At 38.1% G+C, this 19,922-nt stretch overlaps 3 protein-coding genes across 3 annotated transcripts; 2 read left to right on the forward strand and 1 right to left on the reverse strand.

The window, feature by feature from the left end:
* Nucleotides 1-11,058: 11,058 nt before the first annotated feature.
* BDR25DRAFT_299416 (GAL4-like transcription factor-like protein) lies at nucleotides 11,059-13,461 on the reverse strand (the record flags this gene model as incomplete). The annotated part of the gene is made up of 2 exons (XM_033689144.1): nucleotides 13,320-13,461; nucleotides 11,059-13,257 (listed from the first exon to the last, which is right to left on the reverse strand). Coding segments are annotated over exons 1-2 (1,978 nt in total), but the record flags the coding sequence as incomplete, so codon positions are not given.
* A 160-nt stretch (nucleotides 13,462-13,621) lies between these two features.
* BDR25DRAFT_249503 (uncharacterized protein) lies at nucleotides 13,622-15,617 on the forward strand. The gene is made up of 3 exons (XM_033686020.1): nucleotides 13,622-13,868; nucleotides 13,913-14,741; nucleotides 14,793-15,617. Exons 1-3 carry the CDS (start codon nucleotides 13,672-13,674, stop codon nucleotides 15,297-15,299), a joined length of 1,533 nt encoding a protein of 510 aa, XP_033554336.1. The 5' UTR covers nucleotides 13,622-13,671; the 3' UTR covers nucleotides 15,300-15,617.
* Nucleotides 15,618-19,695: 4,078 nt separating this feature from the next.
* Nucleotides 19,696-19,872, forward strand: BDR25DRAFT_159273 (uncharacterized protein; the record flags this gene model as incomplete). The annotated part of the gene is made up of 1 exon (XM_033684012.1): nucleotides 19,696-19,872. A coding segment is annotated over one exon (177 nt), but the record flags the coding sequence as incomplete, so codon positions are not given.
* Between the last annotated feature and the right edge of the window lie 50 nt (nucleotides 19,873-19,922).

A 19,922-nucleotide genomic window follows, 5' to 3' on the forward strand; every position in this document is an offset into this window, starting at 1 on the left:
TCTAGCTAATTATAAACCCTATCTTACTAAAGTTGTATGTGTTATTATCCTAGATGCTATACTTAGCTTTAATATTCTCTATAAGGCTAAACCTGCCCTAAATTACCTTAGGACTCTTGCAGAAAGCTCTTTTATAGTTATACTTACGCTTAAATGTTACTTTAAGCTCTAAATAACACTTTATAAACGTACTAGGCTAGTTTATATAAACATAGCCTAGATTATACTTAGCGCGCAAAGAATTAGCTATATTAGCTATAAATGCTATCTAAGAGGAAATTCCTTGCGCATATAGCTTAAGTATAGTCTTAATAATTACCTGCTCCTTTTTATTACCTAGCCTTTATAATTTAGCTATAGAATTAGCTTATAAAGGTTATTTAGTGCTGTAGTTATTTATTATTTTTTATAAGACTTTGCACATAGCTATAGCATATTTCTTTAAGAGTTTTATGTCTTATTTAAAAGCTTAAAGTGCAAGCTGTATCTAACATTCTTTTAGCACATCTAAGTAGTGTTGTAGGGAATGCATTAGTGTAGAAAGGGTGGTTTAGTGGGGTCTTGGCAAAAGTAAGCAACTCAGGTGTGTGAGCAACTTGCCTATAAAGTATGTTATTAAATTATTTTACATAGCTTATCTTAGTAAAAGGCTTAGCTTATTAGCCTTACTTAAGTAGTTCTTTTCTAGGTTATTAAAAAGTAGGTCTAGAGACCTTCTATATTAAGTGCTACTTAGGTGTTGTTTAGGTGTAAGTGTAAGCATATATCTTAGCATTAAAAAGAGTTAAAGTTTAAGACTTACTCTTAGTAATTAAAGGCAACTTTATGCTAATACAGCTATAGTTGTTTTAGAATTAGGTTATAACATTCTATGTTTATTATATAAAGCTTAATCTATTCCTTATAGTGTTAGTAGGTAATTATAATAGTTATAGTATAGAAAATAAAACCTTTTTTAAGTTATTTTCTATTAAATCTAGTTAGGTAAATTATTTAGGTAAGTAGTGTTAATTAAAGATTTAGTTTACACGCTAGTTCTTTATTAATGTAACTTATACTATTTACTTCTAAGTTAATAAAAGCTTATATTAAGGCTAATATAGTTTTTTATTATAAATATATAAGAATATTAACTTAGTACTTTTAGTTATTAGTAGGGGACTTAGCCTATAAGTTAGCAAAGATCTAGTGTTAAATTAGTCCTAGAGGGCAACTTAGCCCTAGAATAAGCCTTTTTACAGGCTTTTACTACTATAGCTGCAGCTATGTTAAGAGTAGCAAAGAGAATTAGAGCTTAAATATAAGTTAGAGCCCTTATAAAAATAAAATTAAAATAGTAAAGATCTTTAATAAGTGCTAGCAGCACTACTTATATAGACTTAAAAAAGAGAAATAAAGTAGTTTTAAAAGATATAACTATGCTTACTACACTTAAAGTACTAACTTTTTTTTTATAATTTTTACGCTTTTTAGAACTAACTAAAGCATAATTTAAATTAATTTTTATTACATTAAGGTTTTTATTTGCAACTGCGCTAGTTTAGAGGCATATTAGAGCTTGTACAGAGAGGAACCTTATGTTATTATTGTAGGTAGCAATTAGGTTTACATACGCATTAAGGTTGTTTAGGAGGGGTTCTTCTACTATAGCGCGTTATAGTTTAGTTAAGAGGGAGTTATATAAGGCTATAATTAGACCTATCTTATTTAGGCCTATATTAAATGCAAGTTAGTAGAACTTAGTAAAGTGTAAAGTAAAGCTTTTTTTTTTTATTATAAAGTGTTTAGGTAACTTAAGGCTATTAACTTTTTATTTAAGTCTTTATAAGTTACTTATAGAAACACTATAAATTAATCTAAGTTAATAATATCTTTATTTATTAGTAAGTTAATTAAGGCTGTTATGTTATAGTTAAGTTAAGAGTAAGTATATAGTAACTAGAAGTGTTTAAAGAGGAATTAGTCTATGTTTTCTTTAAGTTTATATTAAAGCTTATGTAAAAAGAAAAGTAGGTCTTTTTATTTTTTATTAAACAGTAGGGGATTAGAGAGTTAGTTAGATTTTATTACTAAGTTAAAAAAGTTATAAGTTGTAGGCAGTGTTAGGCAGAAAGAAGTTAAGCTATCTTTAGACTTTTAGGTAGGCTTTAAGGCTAGTAAGTTCTTAGTTCTTACTACTATAATAAAAGTTAAAGCAGAAACAGACTGCTTAATAACATAAAGCTATTTTTTAAAGTCTTTTTAAAAAGCTTTAAAGCTTATAATGTAGTAGCTTTTTTATAAAGTAAGCGCTTTTTAAAAGGCTTTTTAGCTTACTTTAATAGCTTAGAGTTATATAAGTACTAAGCTTATTAGATTAAATTTAAAGGCTATTCTTAGCTAAGGTTTTAACACAACATAATGTTATAATTATGCATAAGTAAGGTTATAAAGCTTTACAGAGGTCTAGTTTAATTACTACATAAGGTATTATAGTAGGTATAAGATGTTATATAAGGAATAGGAAAGTTTAGAAGGAAATTAGTAATTAAATACTTAGCTTAGAAGTCTAAGCGCTTTAGGTATAAATTAAGCCTGTTTTAGGTTTAGTTAGTGTTAAGGCAGTTTATGCTTAAGTTTATGTCTGTGTTGTGTTGTGTTTGTGTCAGACGTGCACTAATAATACTCTAGTACGCGTCTAATACAGTTATGTCTAGGATCTGGGGAGGATACTGTGACATATAAAAATAACTCTAATTCTTAATTTTAATGCTTAGTTTGCTTATTAGTCTAAGAATAAAAAGCTGTACTAAGCTAGTAGTTAATCTTTAAGTAAAAGTAGATGTCTAACTAAAACTAACTAGTAAAGATTAAACTATAATTAAAAATAAGAGTATCTAGTAGTTTTATCTTTATAAAGAATTACTTCTTTAGAAGAGTAGCTAGTTTTCTTACTATAATAGTCTTAGTAATAAAAAGGTACTAGACATACTTTAAGAAGCAGTTAATAAGTACTAAAATTAAGTTATAAGTACTGCCTACAAAGTCTCTTAACTCTAGTAGGTTAGTAATAAAGTCTAGTAAGTAGTGCCTTTATAAAGAAGTAAGTAGAGGTAAAAGTTTTAGCAACTTTTAAGGCTTATACTACTAAATCTTATTTAGCTAGCATAGTGCGCACCTTGCAACATACTTGTAAACGTTATAGTAAAGGTATAGCTAGTAGTATTTTCTTTTAAGAAAGTCTGTAGTCTTTTTAACACTATAATGCCTTTTTATAAGGTTGTTATAGTTCTTTGTTAGGATGTTTTAATATAAGGCTTTATTATCTAGAATCTACACTCTCCTATTCCTGCGCAGGACACCTATAGGGTTATGCTTTTAAAATAGAGTACTTTTTTTTACTTTACTTACTTTTCTTTCTGTTAAGAGCGTATTTAACTAATAGGCCTTATTAGTTTCTTACACTTACTTAATATACTTAAAAAAATGTTCTAGAACTTTTAAAGCATAAGCGTTTTTATTTTACATAGCTATAATAGTAAAATAGTTTAGCAATAACATTTTATAGATATAAAAGTAACAAAGAAACTCCTTTATAACATCCTAGGTTTATTGTTGCATTATAGGTTTCCTATAAAGAACCTGCAGCACTTTAGGATTAACTGCCCTGTGACTGCTATAGTCTGTAGGAACAATAGGTTAGGTTAATAAAGGTGTACCTCTAATAATTAACATTATGTTAGGTAGATTTAGGGATTTTCTAGGTATAGTACAGCACCTTGCTAGGTCACTATTAGGAGAAGTTATACTATACACTGCCTAACTAGCGCAATAAGCTGTAAATGTTTAAATTGCCTACACCTAAAGCTTTTATTATAAAGTTAAAAGCATTATGTTTTATAGTAATTTTACTTCTTCTAAGGAAACCTTTTTTATGTAATTAGGTCTTTTAGATAGTCTGTTAGCTAGGTTTTTTAGACCTAGCTTATATTTAATCTTAAAATTAAACTGCGCTAGCTCTTCTACTTAGTAGGCTTACTTAAGGGAGAGCTTCTTTATTATTATAAAATAGCATAAATTATTATAATTAAAGAGTACCTAGATTATGCTTAAAGTGTACTCTAGGTAGTGCCTTTAATGTTTAAAGCTCTCTACAATCACGCACAACTCTTTGTTGTGCGTATGCTAACAGAGTTATAAGCTGCTTAACTTGCAGCTCTAGAAGGCTATAGGCCTCTAGTAGTAATTTACTACTAGCTTAGAGAACTAAGGCTAGAGCAGTATTACTACTATAGTAAACTTAAAAGTGTTTATAATAATTATAACTAGCTTTAATAAATTAAAGTGCTAGAAAACTAAAGCATTTATAAATTTTAACTTAAAAGTTAGGAAAGTGTTATAAGCCTTTTTAGGCTAGAACTATTTCTAGTACTACTTTATAAAACTTTTATAATTCTACTTTACTTTTTTCTTCTTTTTTAAGTTAAGGCCCTTACAGAGTAGACTTAGAGCTTAAGTAGCTGTTATATAGTTAACTAGTAGGCATGTAATCTCTAAGTAATTATAGATAAATTTTTAATAAAAGTTTATAAAGCCTAGAAATACCTAGATGTTTTTAAAGCTCTTTAGCTTAGGCTATTCTTTAATTATCTAGACGCATAATAAGTTTATTACTACACTTTCTAGTGTAACTATAAAGCCTAGAAACTTAACAGCCTTTGTTTTAAAAAAACATTTAGATGCCTTATAGTATAGTTTTTATTTTACTAGTTAATTAAAAACTTTAAAAATATATTACTTATAGTCCTTTTTATTTTTAAAGTAACGTACTTCATGGGCGAGTTGCTTACACACCTGAGTTGCTTACTTTTGCCAAGACCCCACTAAACCACCCTTCCTACACTAATGCATTCCCTATAACACTACTTAGACGCGCTAAAAGAACGTTAGATACAGCTTACACTCTAAGCTTTTAAATAAGACATAAAACTCTTAAAGAAATATGCTATAGCTATGTGTAGAGTTTTATAAAAAATAATAAATAACTACAGCACTAGACAACCTTTACAAGCTAATTCTACAGCTAAATTATAAAGGCTAGGCAATAAAAAGGAGTAGGTAATTATTAAGACTATACTTAAGCTATATGCACAAGGAATTTCCCCTTAGATAGCATTTATAGCTAATATAGCTAATTCTTTGCGCGCTAAGCGTAATCTAGGCCATGTTTGCATAAACTAGCCTAGTATGTTTGTAAAGCGTTATTTAAAGCTTAAAGTAACGTTTAAGCGTAAGTACAACTATAAAAGAGCTCTCTATAAGAGTCCTAGGGTAATTTAGGGCAGGTTTAGCCTTGTAGAGAATATTAAAGCTAAGTATAGCATCTAGGATAATAACACGTACAACTTTAGCAAGATAGGGTTTATAATTAGCTAGATATCTTTTAACTATACTTGTGCTTAAAACTTTACTTTAAGCTCTAAATAACGCTTTATAAACATACTAGGCTAGTTTATGCAAACATAGCCTAGATTATGCTTAGCGCGCAAAGAATTAGCTATATTAGCTATAAATGCTATCTAAGGGGAAATTCCTTGCGCATATAGCTTAAGTATAGTCTTAACAATTACCTGCTTCTTTTTATTGCCTAGCTTCTATAATTTAGCTGTAGAATTAGCTTATAAAGGTTGTCTAGCGCTGTAGTTATTTATTATCTTTTATAAGACCTTACATATAGCTATAGCACATTTCTTTAAGAGTTTTATGTCTTATTTAAAAGCTTAGAGCGCAAGCTGTATCTAACGTTCTTTTAGCGCGTCTAAGTAGTGTTGTGGGGAATGCATTAGTGTAGGAAGGGTAGTTTAGTAGGGTCTTAGCAAAAGTAAGCAACTTAGGTGTGTGAGCAACTCGCCTATAAAGTACGTTAAATAAGGATGTTGTTTAGATAAATAACACACGTTTTATCTAACAAGCCTTCTAAAGCCCTATAGATATAGGACTAAAAGGTGGCTAAGGCATTAGCTAGGCTAAAAAGCATAATAAAGTACTTAAAATGCTTATACTGCGTTTTAAAAGTAGTCTTCTACTTATCCTCTTCTTTAATGCAAAGCCTATAGTAGGCGTTATAAAGGTTAAGCTTTATAAAGACTTTAGCCTTTAATAAGTAATCTAATATTTTACTTATAAGTAAAATAAGATATTAGTTTTTAATTATAATTTTATTAAAACCTTAATAGTTAATATAAAGTTGCAGTGTCCTATCTAGTTTTAGGACAAAGAGAATAGAAGCACCTGCTAGCAACCTGCTTAGGCGTATCTAACCCTTCTTCTAGGCTGCATTAAGGTATTCCTGCAAGATATCTAGTTTATAGCAGAAGAGGTTATAGATTAAAAAGTTTAAAATCTTCTTTTTTTTCTTAATTTTTATAGCATAATTATGCTTACTATTTAGCTTAAAGATGTTTATATAATATTTACTAAAAGTGTACTACTAAGAGTAGAACTTAGAGGAAATATATGTAAGTTCCTTAGAGTCTAGAGCGTTGTTAGCATTATTAGTGCCTAGATACTTATTACTATTGTTAGAAAGTACCTAGGCAACGCCTGTAGGCAGTGTAGCCTAGTAGTAGCCTTAATTATAGATACTAGCTACTATATAATAAGCTATAGCTTTAAAAAGCTATAAAAGCTTTAAAAATATTTTAACATACTTTTAAAAATACTTTTAAATCTTAAGCATGTACTTCTTTAACTAGAGTAGCTCTTAATAATAAAAGTACTCTACATCCTGCACTATGTTGCTACTAGGCCTAGGGGCTTGCAGAGCAGGTTTAGGGTGTCCCTAAAGCAGTTCCTCTAAGAGGGCTTTCTTCCTAACATTATTGCTTATTAGTTAAATAGTATAAGAGGTAGAGTGCAGCATGTATGTAGTTTTTTTAAAACTAAAGTTTTTTAGAAGCTTCTTAGTAAATACTAACTAAATTCTACTATTATTATTCTTTTACTACTTAAATGTACTATTTTTAAAATAAATTTTAGGGTTAGCTTTTTATAGCTAAGAATACTTTAAGATTAAGTTATAACTTAAAAAATTAGCTAACTAGAATTTTTAAAAGCTAACTTCTTTATTAGTACATTTATTATCTATGCAGACAAGGGAAAGATTATATAGTAATTCTAACTATAATTAGTAATTATTAATAAAGCTTATGTTAGGCTTTTTATAGTAGTGCTTACATAAAAGGCTATATTTCTAAATAACACTAGCGTTTATTAAGTTTAATTTAGCACCTATGTTATAAAGGCTATAAAGAATAGTTATTCTACTATTAAAAAGTTTAAGCTGCACCTAAACTATAATATAAAGCTACTTACTATTTAATTTAGGCTCTAGTTATAAGTGTGTAAGATTTACAACTAGAGCTTTTTTTTTTTATACTATTATTATTTTTTTAGTTAAATTAGTTTTTTTAGTAGAGCTTATGTTTACTAGAGGTCTTTTAAAGTGTTATTGTAGTAGTATTAGTTCTTTATACTAAAGACTATTAGTTGCTTATTAATTAGCCTATAAGCTTCTAGTCTTATCTTTTATCTTTCTACTACTATTAAGAGTTTAAGGTAGAGCAGAACTGCTTTTTTTTCTAAGTTAAAGCGTCTTTAGAGCTAGCCTAAGGCATTATTAAAGCTTACTTAGAGTAAGCAACAGTTTTAGTGTTGCGTACAGCGCACTTAAACTCTAGCTAAGTGTTTATAGACTTAAGTAAGCTATTATGCTACATTTCTTTTTAAATAAATTTTAAAAAGCAGCTTTATATAAAAATAATTTTAATCTTATAAAGTTTCTCTTTATTAGAGGTTTAGAAAGAAGTGTTTTTTAAAAAACTTTTTTACTAAAATAGCTAAGTAATAAAAGTGTTAAATATATTACTTACTTTCTACTTTATATTTTAAAAGTAATAGTAGTTTTTATACTATGTTAAAAGAGGATCTTAGGTAAGCTTACATACTTTAGTTTAAAGCTAAGCCTAGGTTTTAATAATGCCTTTATTAATAGTGTAACTAATTAAGTTTTTATAGACTTTAAACTAGATCTAGTTAATAATTTATTAAGTTTAATTAGTAAAGTTATCTAAAAAGTCTATGTATTTTTAGATACTATTTATATCTCTTACTTAAGTGTCTACCTACTATAGAGTTAAAGACTTCTTTAAAAAGCTAAGCTTTAAAAAGGCTTTAATTTTAAATAGCTAACTTAAAGTCTTATCTAGGCTAGCTTAGAATTAAAGTTAATCTAAAGTAGTTTTAAAAAATAAGCTAAAAGTTATAAAAGTAATCTAGGCTTATTTATAAGCTTAACTAATTTTAGCTTTTAAAGCTTCTTTAGCTTTAAGCTAAAAAGCTTTTATAAAAAGTAATTATATAAATGCTTTATTAGTTAAGAGTTGCACTAAAACAGCAGTAGAGCTAGTTTAGGCCTGCCCTAGAAGAGTACTGCAGCGTATTATGTTTGCCTCTGTTACTAATAGTTGCTGTAAGTAGCCTATAAAGAGCTAACTAGTAGTCCCTAGAGTTCTAAAACCTAGAGGGCTTAGTGTAATAAAAAAGTTATTTAATTTTTATTTAGTATAACTTAAAAAGTTTTTAAGTTTAGTTTAACTATATTTTTAATAGTTTTTAAAGTCTTACTTATTTTTTTAACTTAAAAACTTAGTATTTTTTATTTTTTACTTTTTATACTTGCTAATCTAGTAGAATTTAGTTAAGGCGCTAAGATGTAAGGTGCTTAAGAAGTTAAGTACTAGAGTTATTATAAGGCGTCTCTAGAACAGCCTTAGAAGGGGTAGTAGCTGTAGCCCTACTTTTATGTGTGTAACTACTGTTAGCTATTATTATTATAGCTCTTTAATTAAAGTAAAGCTTAAAAAGTAGTAGTAAAAGTAGCCTTTTATTTTTTAAACTAACTATGTTTCTATAAAAAAGTATAAAGAATTTAAATTATAAGAGCACTATAAAGCAGAAAGCGTAAAGCGCAGAAGGGGGTATAGAATAGTATTAATAGATAAATCCTTAAGGAGACTTAGGGGTTTGTAAGAGGATATATATATATGTGCTGGGGCACGTGACGGGACGTCATGTGCCCAAGGCTGGGCCGAGGGCTCTCCGGGGAGAGTCCGAGGCATGTCCAAGTTGACCGTGACAGGCGCCTACCTCATTACATCGCCCATGAAGTACGTTATAGTTTTATTATAGTTGTAAAAAAAAGCAAATAAAGTAAAAATTCTATAAAACCTAGATAAAAAGAACTAAAAATAAGAATTCTTTTAAATATATAGCATAAAGAAAGACAAATTAATACTTAAAAGGTATAGTAACAGTTAATAGAGCTCTTATGTATGTAATGAGGTAGGCGCCCCGTCTGCCAAGCCGATACTATACGACTTTCCCCACTGTACCAAAAGGTACGCACGAGAATACTTAAGCTAAGTATTCTCGCATAGTATAATATATATATAGGTAATGCTAGGGTAAGCACTAGCACTAGCGGTTGTCTCTAGCCTAGCCTAAACCTCTATGAGCGAGAGAAGGCCACGTGGTTGACCGTGCCGACCTCGTTACACTACCCCCCCCTTAACAGTCTTAGTCCCTAAGACTTTAACGCTGAGGATATATATCTGCTCTACCCTAACTATAGCCTCGCTATAATTTAAGCCAGAGTGATCGCTGGGACTCGAACTCTCGACCTTTGGGTAGCTTAAGTATTATTAATAAGGCCGTCACCGGCAAAAGCGAGTTTTCTGATATAATGTAACGGCACAGGCAAGACAATGGGTCCGAATGCGGTAGGAACCCACTCAGAGGCATATGGGAGTGCGTGGGGACTCAACGGCCTGGGAATTCCATTGACACCTATAGGCCTCGTACGAAAGGATTCCTACCGCATTCGGACCCATTGTCTTGCCTGCGCCGTTACATTATATCAGGAAACTCGCTTTTGCCGGTGACGGCCTCGTTATAATATCGCAGCGATTGTTTGTTTGACTACGGGCGACCCGAGATGGAACGATTCATGAGAGTCGTTACAATATAAAAATAAGTTACAAACGTATTTAAAACATATTAAGACTAGGTCTTAATACAAAAGTAATTTAGCAGCTACCTAAGTAGGTAGAAGGAGATTAAAGCTAATGCGCTAACTTTAAAGAACCTTAGCTAACTTTTATGTTCTTGCAAAATTTTTTTACAGGGTTTGTGCATTAGCATTACAGGGTCAGCTAAGCTATTAGAGTCGTCGGGGTCAGCTGTAACCTCCCCTGTACTATTGCATGCTGAGTGATTCCTTGTATACGGTGGCCCTGGGAATGCATTTCACAACAAAATTGGATACGAAATCTCCTTTCGCTCATCGTAGCCGCCATTCAGATCCCGCGCCGTTGTTCGCTTCAGAGAGTCTTTCACCATAAGAAGTGTGAGCTCTTAATGCGGAGAGCGAGAGAAGAAAGCATCTGAAAATACCAAGGGGAACGAAGAATTAGAGCATTGATCGGCGCTGCGATTGTAGGTTACCTCCTTATTGCCGTGTGGACATGGGAGATCGTTCGGGTTCACAACTACGACCGTTCCAACTCATCAACCCAGCTCCTTACTAGACTGACGAAAACTTTGTTGCTATCTTCTTCATGTTCTCCCTACATCGGTTCTCGAACAGTCTCTAGCGTTAAATAATCTTTAACGGCCTAAGATATTTCTCGAACTCGCCGCGGAAGCCGCCAGCTATGCTGTAGTCATCCTGAGCCCTCTGCAGAACGCGAGAATTGACGCAGTTTATGGCATTTTCTGGATTTCCTTGGAGCTGTAGAAGCAATCGGCTTTGGTTTCGACCTAACTGTTGTGCCGTGCATGATGGAGGCTAGGGTGTTGTGATTCCTAAGCATGTACTCCAGGAGGTGAAGTCACAAGGCATTGTTCCAGACAGTGACGAGTCGGAAAGGACCTTGATTCAAAGAGAGAACGCAAATGATAGCGAAAGCAGGTTGGAACGGTGTAGGCGGGAGTCCAATCAATATTTAGATGTGTTCAGAAGAAAACTATAAATAGATAGAAGTAGTTAAGTCGTCGAGCTGCGCAACTAAGTTGGAGTTGTCATGGAGAAATGAAAATAATGGAGCAAATGAAAGCCACTAGCCAACGGTACTGAAGTCAACCTTGAAACCGTAAAATCTGTGGGTCATATGCCCTATGCTTATTTCTCACCAAAGGCTTGCCGGACACCTTCTTCCGTTGCCCAAAGTATGATCAGATTTAGACATATAACACATGTGCGTATCGCATCTACCCTGCGTATGCGCCAAAGAGCAAAACAATCTTTCAATTCAATGTCTCCGGCATTAAATCCATACCAAAGTTGAATTCCGCGTTCCAATCGTTGGGTACATATGCATACGCTCCGAGGGATTCTGTGGTATCCGCCGTAGTAGAGGGGTTGAGAACATTCCAGAAATTGAAAGCCTCATCAAGATTCGTAGGGTAATTATACAGTTCTCCAACTATATCCCCGAATGGCCCAGTCTGTGGCGGGACATTGTTTGCTTTCTGAACAAGGAAATCCAGGTATTCTTTCTTCGTTGGGGCAAGAAGTCGTTCATATTCCTCTAAGCACCGAGTTGCGGCCGGCCATCGTTCGGCAATGGTTGAAAAGAATCTTGAAAATATTGCCATCCATTCTTGGACTTGCTCGAAAGGATAAAGGTCCGATATCTCGGCTTTACAGCGTGCCAACGCTTGGAGGAAGACCACGGCGGAGGAAAAAGAGTGATGGCAAGGGTGAAAGACATACTTAATGTTTCCAAAACTGGCATTGGATTGCTCACAGTATCCGTCTGCGACTTCAACTGCCGCCACAAATGCTTTTAGTAGATTTTCCTTTGTTGGGTTGGGTATCCGCGGCGATGGCCGGAAAAGAGTCACTAAGATGTAAGGGTATGCGATATTAGCGTAGAGTAACATTTCTTTCCATCTCGATGCGAACCCTGGATCAGAGTTCGCGGCTCCAGCTCGGAGAACCTCGCTATGCCATTCAAGTATCGAAGCCTCAATTCTTTGCATCCACTGCTCCAGAGAGCTACAGTCTTTCGGGAAAGGTTCCTGTTGGTGGAGAACGGAGACTATTTCCGCCTCAATCTGACGGAACTGCCAGATCCGTCTAGAGGTGAATTTAGAGACTCGCCCTGTGAGATCTATACCCGCCTCAGTGACGGCCATATCGTCGACCTCGACAGGAAATGCAACATTGATAGATCTAGTCGGTAGCGTGATTGGACGGAGAAAGGCACAACCAACACTGACTTCCATTTCCCAAGCGCACCAAAAGAGGCGCCGTCGCATGTCCCGTTGATAAGGGGTGACTTGGGCATCGTTCGGTAACTCTTGGTGGAGGCCGAGGTCGATGACCGCCTGACTAATAAGGCCGGTTAGGAGCCACAGATTCGCCATGCTTGGGTTTAGGAACGTGTATTGCGTCAAGAGAAGCATGGCCTGGAGCCCAGCCAAATCGTTTGTAGCAACGACAGGAATGTATTGCATCGCGTGTCGAACTAGGGAAAAGGCTATCGAGTTAGCCCGCCGTTGTTTCGTTCTGGCAGCTGTAGAGAGGGAAATAGCCATGATGATGCTGATGATATATCTATTACGGGGAGAGTCTGCGCCTGGCTGAGATGCAGGGTGATAGATAGAATTGAAAGCAGAAATTACATCGTTCCGATGACAGATAGGATATTGAGTGATGACCCGGTCAAGGAAGTTGTGGAACAGCTGGACGGCGGTTTTGCTTTCAATGACATCCAAGCCGCTTGTAGCTGGTTGTGGGTTGATAATGGATCTCGGGTGGTTTTCATTGAGATCAGTGGCTCCAACAGGCCCCTTCCTAGACGGGATCTGTGTCCCCTTTACCACGCATCGTAATATTGGAGTGGCCTTTGAGATGCCAAGAAACGAGGGAGTGACATCTTCCATGGCCTGGTTCACAAGACTGTCGGTGTAAGTACATCCGTCTGGAGCCCAATGCCCATCGGAATCATGCGAAGCAGCGGGCGAGGGAAAGGAGGCGTTCAGCCGGGGTAGCCGTCTTAAAGGAGAGCTTCTTGGGTCCTCAAGCTTGGCAATGTGCATTTCCAAAAAGTCCGCAATGCTGCGGGGTGCTTCACGCTGCGTCGACGAGTCGAAGCCAACGCAGGCGACACCTGCGTCAACACATCTCGAGCACGCAGGCACCTTGCCGTCACACTGAGCACAAGCACGGGTCAGTGAATTACACACCATGAAGCGAGGCGTGACTGGCGGCTCACCGAGAGCTTTCGCTTTCTGCACCGTGCACAGGCGAGCACACGGCGGCGAACTTTTGTGCGGTTTTGCATCGCGACACACAGCGATCAGCGGTCTGCGGGCGCCCGTCGTGGGTGCAATGTTCATGGCCATGCGGATGATGGAGGAAGCTTCAGGTCTGAATGCGAAGGCTGATGGCAATCCAATCCATGCTGTCACAACGATCCGACCGCGCCTGTGTGGTCGGGCCGTTTCACCGGATTGGGCAGGGACGCGCTCGATAAGACCCTCAAGCGCCGACAGCGCCACCCTCCGCCGATTCTTCCCTCAACCTTCTCGCCCTTCACGCATTGCCTTCGGTGACGATGGCGAGCCATGTCGACCGCCCTCAGCAATCCATCAACCGGAATCGATCTTGATGCTCTCATAGCAGCTCTTCCGGCGTGCAAAAGATGCCGAGACTGTCGGCGTGGATGTGACACTACGCTGCCTAAATGCCGACAATGTACCAAAGCTGGACAGGACTGCATCTTCTTCGACCATGGCCGCAATGAGTTTCTTCCCCGAAGGCAGTCCACTATTGACTTTAGTTGGTACTCAAAGCTGACATTCACAGCTACATTGCGGCTTTGGTTGATCACGTGCGCAATATATCTTCCCGTGCAAATCCTGCCCCAGTTACTCCTGGGGAGACTCCCCGAGAAACCAATGCGGCGCCATCAGCACACGCCGAGTCAGTCACCTCTGATCTTTATCCATATGTGCATCACTTTGCGTACGCAGGTGGGAGCTATCGCTACCTCGGAGCTCAATCATGTCTCGTGTCATCCCCGAGGTTGCAACAGGCCATCCCCGGACCACCCGGAGATCTGGATAACGATGATGTAGAAATGGTTTGGAAAAATCCCATGAACTACAATGAACTTGTTCAAACCTATCTCAAGATTGTGCATCCTTTGTACCCGATCTTGGATCCTAATTCTCGCTTTCTTGTTCCAGATGTTGACCTTACGACCCTCACTGCTTCGGAAATCTTTGCTCTTTATATGATCTATTCAATCGGTTGTCATGTGGTTCCTGGAAAGACCCCAAGATATCCCTATTCCGGTAAACTATCCTTCCAGCATGCAACATCTCAAAAGTATCAATATTTCGGGGCCGAGTGCTTCCAACATGCCATGGCCAACTTGGACGCCTCGACTGTGGAACCAACAATTGACACGCTACGCGCTGTCCTCTTACTCGCTATCAATAGCCTATTCGACCCGAAAAGCGGAAACATCGGACAACAAGTGGCACTGGCAACCAGGCTTTGTCTTGATTTAGAGCTGCAGGATTTGGGGGTCGAAGATACAGCATTGGTCGAAAACATGCATTCGACTATCTTCAGTATGGAAAATGAGATCGCTTCGGTGCTCGACCGACCTGCCACATTCCCAGAGCCAGTAAGATATCGCCGCGTATTCACAAACTGAATAACTGACAACCAATAACAGTCGTGGGAGCTTTCTTTTAGCCCCAACAACCCGTCTCGCTACCTTTGCTCTCTCTACCGCCTCCAATATCGTTTTCGCAAAGGCGACCACTCTGTCCGAGCTCTCCTCCCTCCCGCAGTCGATCCTGCCACCCATGGAGTTGATTCGCGCCTTGGCCCATGTCTACGTCTCGCTCTTCACCAAACGTACCTACTTTTAAATCCTTGTTGGGCGACCGCCTGGCATGTCCTAGAATCTGTAGTAGCCCACGGCTGCATCCACATTTATCTCACCCCCCATTGGGTGTATCGAGCGGGGACGATTCTGATCCAAAACATGTCCACCATTGACAAGGAAAATCTCATGCAATTATACTCAAATGCGCTCGTTATGCTAGAGGTGTCACAGCAAAAATGGCAGGGTTCTGGTGCCCTTGCAACATCACTTGAGGGCCTTCTAAACCAGATGAAAACAAAAAGTGGACCTGGGCCGGACTGGGGAACTTTGGCGTTGGGGATGTTAAAATAGTATACACTCGGCTTCTTATGTTAACGAATCACGACACTTGGGTGATTTCTGCCCAGGTGCCTCTCAGTCACGAGCATTTAATGTCTCTCAAATCTTTTGTGTACCCACTTAAACAAGCATACTTCAACTTGGGCAAAATTGCCTGCCATTGTACTTCCATCTTTTACCGTCAATTTCTCTGCAAATCTTCATCTGAGCCATCAAATGAAGAGTCGGTCTCTTTTAGTATCCACCTTACCCTTTAGTTCTAGCGTCTCATTTTTCACTATCTTAATAACTACTTAGCGATACTTTATTAAATTAAAAATATATAAACTTAATATCTAATTAACACAACCTTAAGCTTTAGTAGACTACAGCTATAAAAGGAATTTAATAACTTTAGAACTAGTGTAAAGAGCTAGTTTAACTATAGCACTAATAAACTAGGAGTACATTACTTTAAATAGCTAATAGATAGACATTCTAAGCTAAGTAGATATGTTCTACAATATTAAAAACAGTTCTAGAGATATCTAGACTAAAATAGAGCTAACCTACTCTACCTCGCTCTACTAGCTCTATTGTAAAGATGGGATAGTAGGTAGCACGGATAGCACTGAGAGCAAGGTCTTAGAGAGGTAGGAGTATATTGTAAGAGAGACGAATCGCTACCAAGCCTCGCTTGTTAGAATTCGTGCGTATATACGAAGCACAGGTCAGGTGAGGCCCGTTCTGGGACATCCGGCCTTACATCTATACAGTAGTGGAGACTACGCTTATTATCACACCTAGCCTATGTTTTAAGCTAATAGTTTACTGCTTTTTTTCCTTCTTAAAGTTTTTAGTAGTTAACTAATTATTGTTAAGTTCTTATTAACTATAGCTTTTATAAGTATATGTAGTTCTTTGTCGCGGTTATGTTACAGCCATCCAGCCCCTGAGTACCCTAAGGGCTTAGCACGGGGTATATAGGCTCCTCGGCCTCCGTACCTCTGCCTCCGACCCTAAGGTTTACTCTCGTTACACCCCCCTATCCTGCATTCCCTCTCTGTGACCTGTGTTTCCTGCTCGATACCTCTCACATTCTTCTAGTTATTCTTTAGGCTATTATAGTAAGCTTCACATAACTAGAGCTTTTTTATCTAGACATTTTAACTAGACATTTTAACTAGACATTTTAACTAGACATTTTAACTAGAAAAAATTTAGTGTCTTAGAGTTCGTTAGCAGACTCGACTCTCGAGATGATTTCTCGTACGAGTTCAGGGAGTAGCTCGAGGCATGAACGCACGGTTTCCCTTTGGCGACTTTTGACTACAATGCATGGCTTGATATTTACGGCTGATAATGTTGGTGCTGACATAATGAGAAGGATAAATGCCCGCGAGACATCTGCTTTGTTCCCACAATTGTGCTGGGTAACTCCTCCACTAATCTTATCTGTGATCGCTTGAGTGTGTTGCAAGTCGGAGAGTTTCTGTTTCTCCTCTGCCTTACGCCCCACGCCTCAAGGTCTAGTCTCAAATCCTCCTAGGTATTCACCTGACGTCGAATAATGTTCTATTCCATTAAATTATGTCAGCCCTAGTGTATCAGGTCGCGATCTTTATTTCAGTAATCATCAAGATAGGTGTTGGTTTAAGATTACAACACATAAGAAAGTAGTGCTAAGAAGTGAGCCATGAGATGAGCCTTTGTGTAAACGAAATCAAGGCGCTATAAGGGAGGATTTTAAAGCTTCAGATACAACTAGGGGATGTACTGTGGTTCCCTATTCCGGAGCAATCGACGAGACATTTCGTTGAGCTTTGAGCAGCTCAAGGCTTTAGATTTCTGGCCTTGAAACTTTCGCGGGGTCTTTAATATTAGTATTAGATTGTGTCTGAAGAGAAATGACCTCGTAGCTCGTGAGCAGCCGCCTGAAGAGTGGGTGGCATTAAGAGTTGACAACATGTGTTAGCACCAGAATTATAAAGACTCGGGGTATGCTCACCTAGGGCGAGAAACTCGAGTAACGGAACTGGAACATTTCATCGACTTAGTAAACTAGCAAGCCAGTAAACTAGCATTCACTCGCGTCAACATGAAATCACTCACTATTACCATCCTTCTCGCTATCGGGGCAGCCGTAGCCTCCACGCCCCACCCACTTGGTACATTTCTTTCTATCATCCACCATGTTTCCTAGTATGCTAAAACCTACATGTTCCAGAGAAATTTGGCCTCCGCGCTATGGCCGAATACGACAACATCCTCGCCCTTGAGGAAGCCGCAACGCTTGAAACCCGGGATCTCGAGAAGAGGGCAGTCTGCGACAACAACTGGAGTCCCTGTTGTGATGAAAACACGCATTGCAAGTCTCAAGATGCTTGTTTTGAAAGATGTGCTGGGAATTTAGACGCTGCGGGTTGTGTTGCTGGTAAGCCCGATCTGATTCAGCTTGTGCTTTTTCCCTAATTTGAGTGGCTAATGTGCTGTTGTAGGGTGTGCGGTGGCTTGCCCATCGAAACCACAATGCTAAATTGCTAAAATGAACGGATAACTATATGTTAGAGAGGGTTCCAGAGCGTCGGTCCGCAGGATCAAAACCAAGAATATCGAGAACAGAATGTTTGCCGAGTTTATTGTTAGGTACGATAGCCAGATTCAGTACGTTGAGAAGAATATCTGAAATTTTATCACTCTTGTGATGATATCTGGCCCTAGGCTGGCCCACTTACGACGTCTGAAGAGACACTGACGTGAATGAATGAAGCCACTGGCGGTGATTCGAAAGTGCTCGATGGCTCTCCCGATAACATAGAGATGCAACAGCCAGCAGTTAGCCGCTTTCAATAGGCCCCATACAGAAGATGCCCACCTACAAGTTCTCGATTTTCGTGGAATTCCCACGAACTCCATTTGACGCCGCGGACTGTTCCGGATATTGTAAACAATAACCTACTTCTAGCCGCATTTTGATGAGGGAGCTTTGAGTTTATTGAGGAAGAGATGAAAGCATTCTACAAACCAAGTATACGTTGAAACTGTGATAGATGGTGACTGGTATCTAGGGATAGCACTACACTACCCAAAGGTACAGGTGAGAAGAAATGACCACCGTGATATGGTAGGTGAATAACGATGAAGAATACAGAAAAGGAAAGGGCAGCAAAGCTTTTCGGCGAAAGGAGAGTCCTTGAAATGCCATGCCATAACGTCCTAGACTAGATGTAATGTAAAGAATATTGCACCCTGTTCTAGAATTCGCGAGAAGGGATAGACACTAATATACATAAAAGCCCAGTTACACAACCACCTATTCCTCGCACGAAAGCTTCGACCGCAAAAAGCACCCATAATCGCGAGAATACCAGACAGCTCCTAGTCCAAATGATAATCAACAACCACAGCAGAAAATGCTACTGTTGGCGTTATAACTTTTACCTCCATTGATAACGGCGAGGGCCGTTGTGAGACTTAAAACGAGCTTGAAGAAGCACATGTCCATCTGCAAACAGAATATAGAGGACGCCTTGCTAAAGACATCGTATGTAGATATGCTGTTTGCAAAAGCGCTCGACAGGAAACTTGGCGCTCTCGTTGCCCTGACATATCACCGATAAGAAACCCTACAATCTCCGTGCAGTGTAGGCTAGTTTCCCATCGGAGACTTTTACATGTTGTATGGATGACCGGAGATGATAAAACGGAGAAACCTAAGGCAGGCTAGACATGGATCATATTTTTGAACACTCGCACGAAAGATTGTAGTAGGGAAAAATTTTTGTGTGACACAACCTCTCGTGCGAGAATTTCTTATGAGGCCTAAAATACCGGAAAGGCAGACAACATACAATCTCCGCACAGCCCAGCTAAGCTTCCTATCGGAGGCTTTTGCTCCCTGTACGGATAATAAGAGAGGATGAAATAGAGTGATCCAAGGCAGGCTGGACATGGACCCAGGTGCCTTAGATATTCATATACTGTACGGCTACACAACGAACTCAAAACAGAAGCACGACGATCAATACTTATTCGACCTCGCCGCTCGCATCCATGCATTTTGACAGATTCTCGACAACACCGTCCTGTCATTTATAGATCCTTCGTCGTAGCCTGGATTCCAGCAGCTATCTTCATGTTCTGGAGCACTTCGAAGCTCATCACGTATTCAAAGACAGCTGATCATAGTTGCTTCATCAGCGTCTATTGAACCAAAAATTTATTATGGGGATATCATCCTGCTCTGTAACCGTTAACAACAAGTACATGTCGGCAACCTTCCAGTCTTTGGCTTCCTGAGCGACCATTCTCACTAGTACATCGAGCTATTCAAATACATCACCAAGTTTAGGGGGAAAGCCATAACGGCACAACAGGGTATGACCTTTCCAATATCTATAAAATTCCGCTGGTGGGCTCTGTTGAAATACAACTCATTTTGACGAAGGGTGACAAGGATGCCGTCGACGACGCGTCGCTCTACCCGGGCAGACGATCATTCGTGGGTCGCGAGAACGCTGTGGTGTTAGTGAGGGGAAGTATACCATACATGGGACAGCTAACTGTCGTAGTGAAAGATTGGCTGTGGATTCCGTACACTAGACTTAAGTCTAGACGCTCTACTTGCACTTGGCAGATCTATGTAGCAATACAATA

This window comes from Lindgomyces ingoldianus, assembly GCF_010093535.1.
Source record: "Lindgomyces ingoldianus strain ATCC 200398 unplaced genomic scaffold BDR25scaffold_1, whole genome shotgun sequence".
NCBI lineage: Eukaryota > Fungi > Ascomycota > Dothideomycetes > Pleosporales > Lindgomycetaceae > Lindgomyces > Lindgomyces ingoldianus.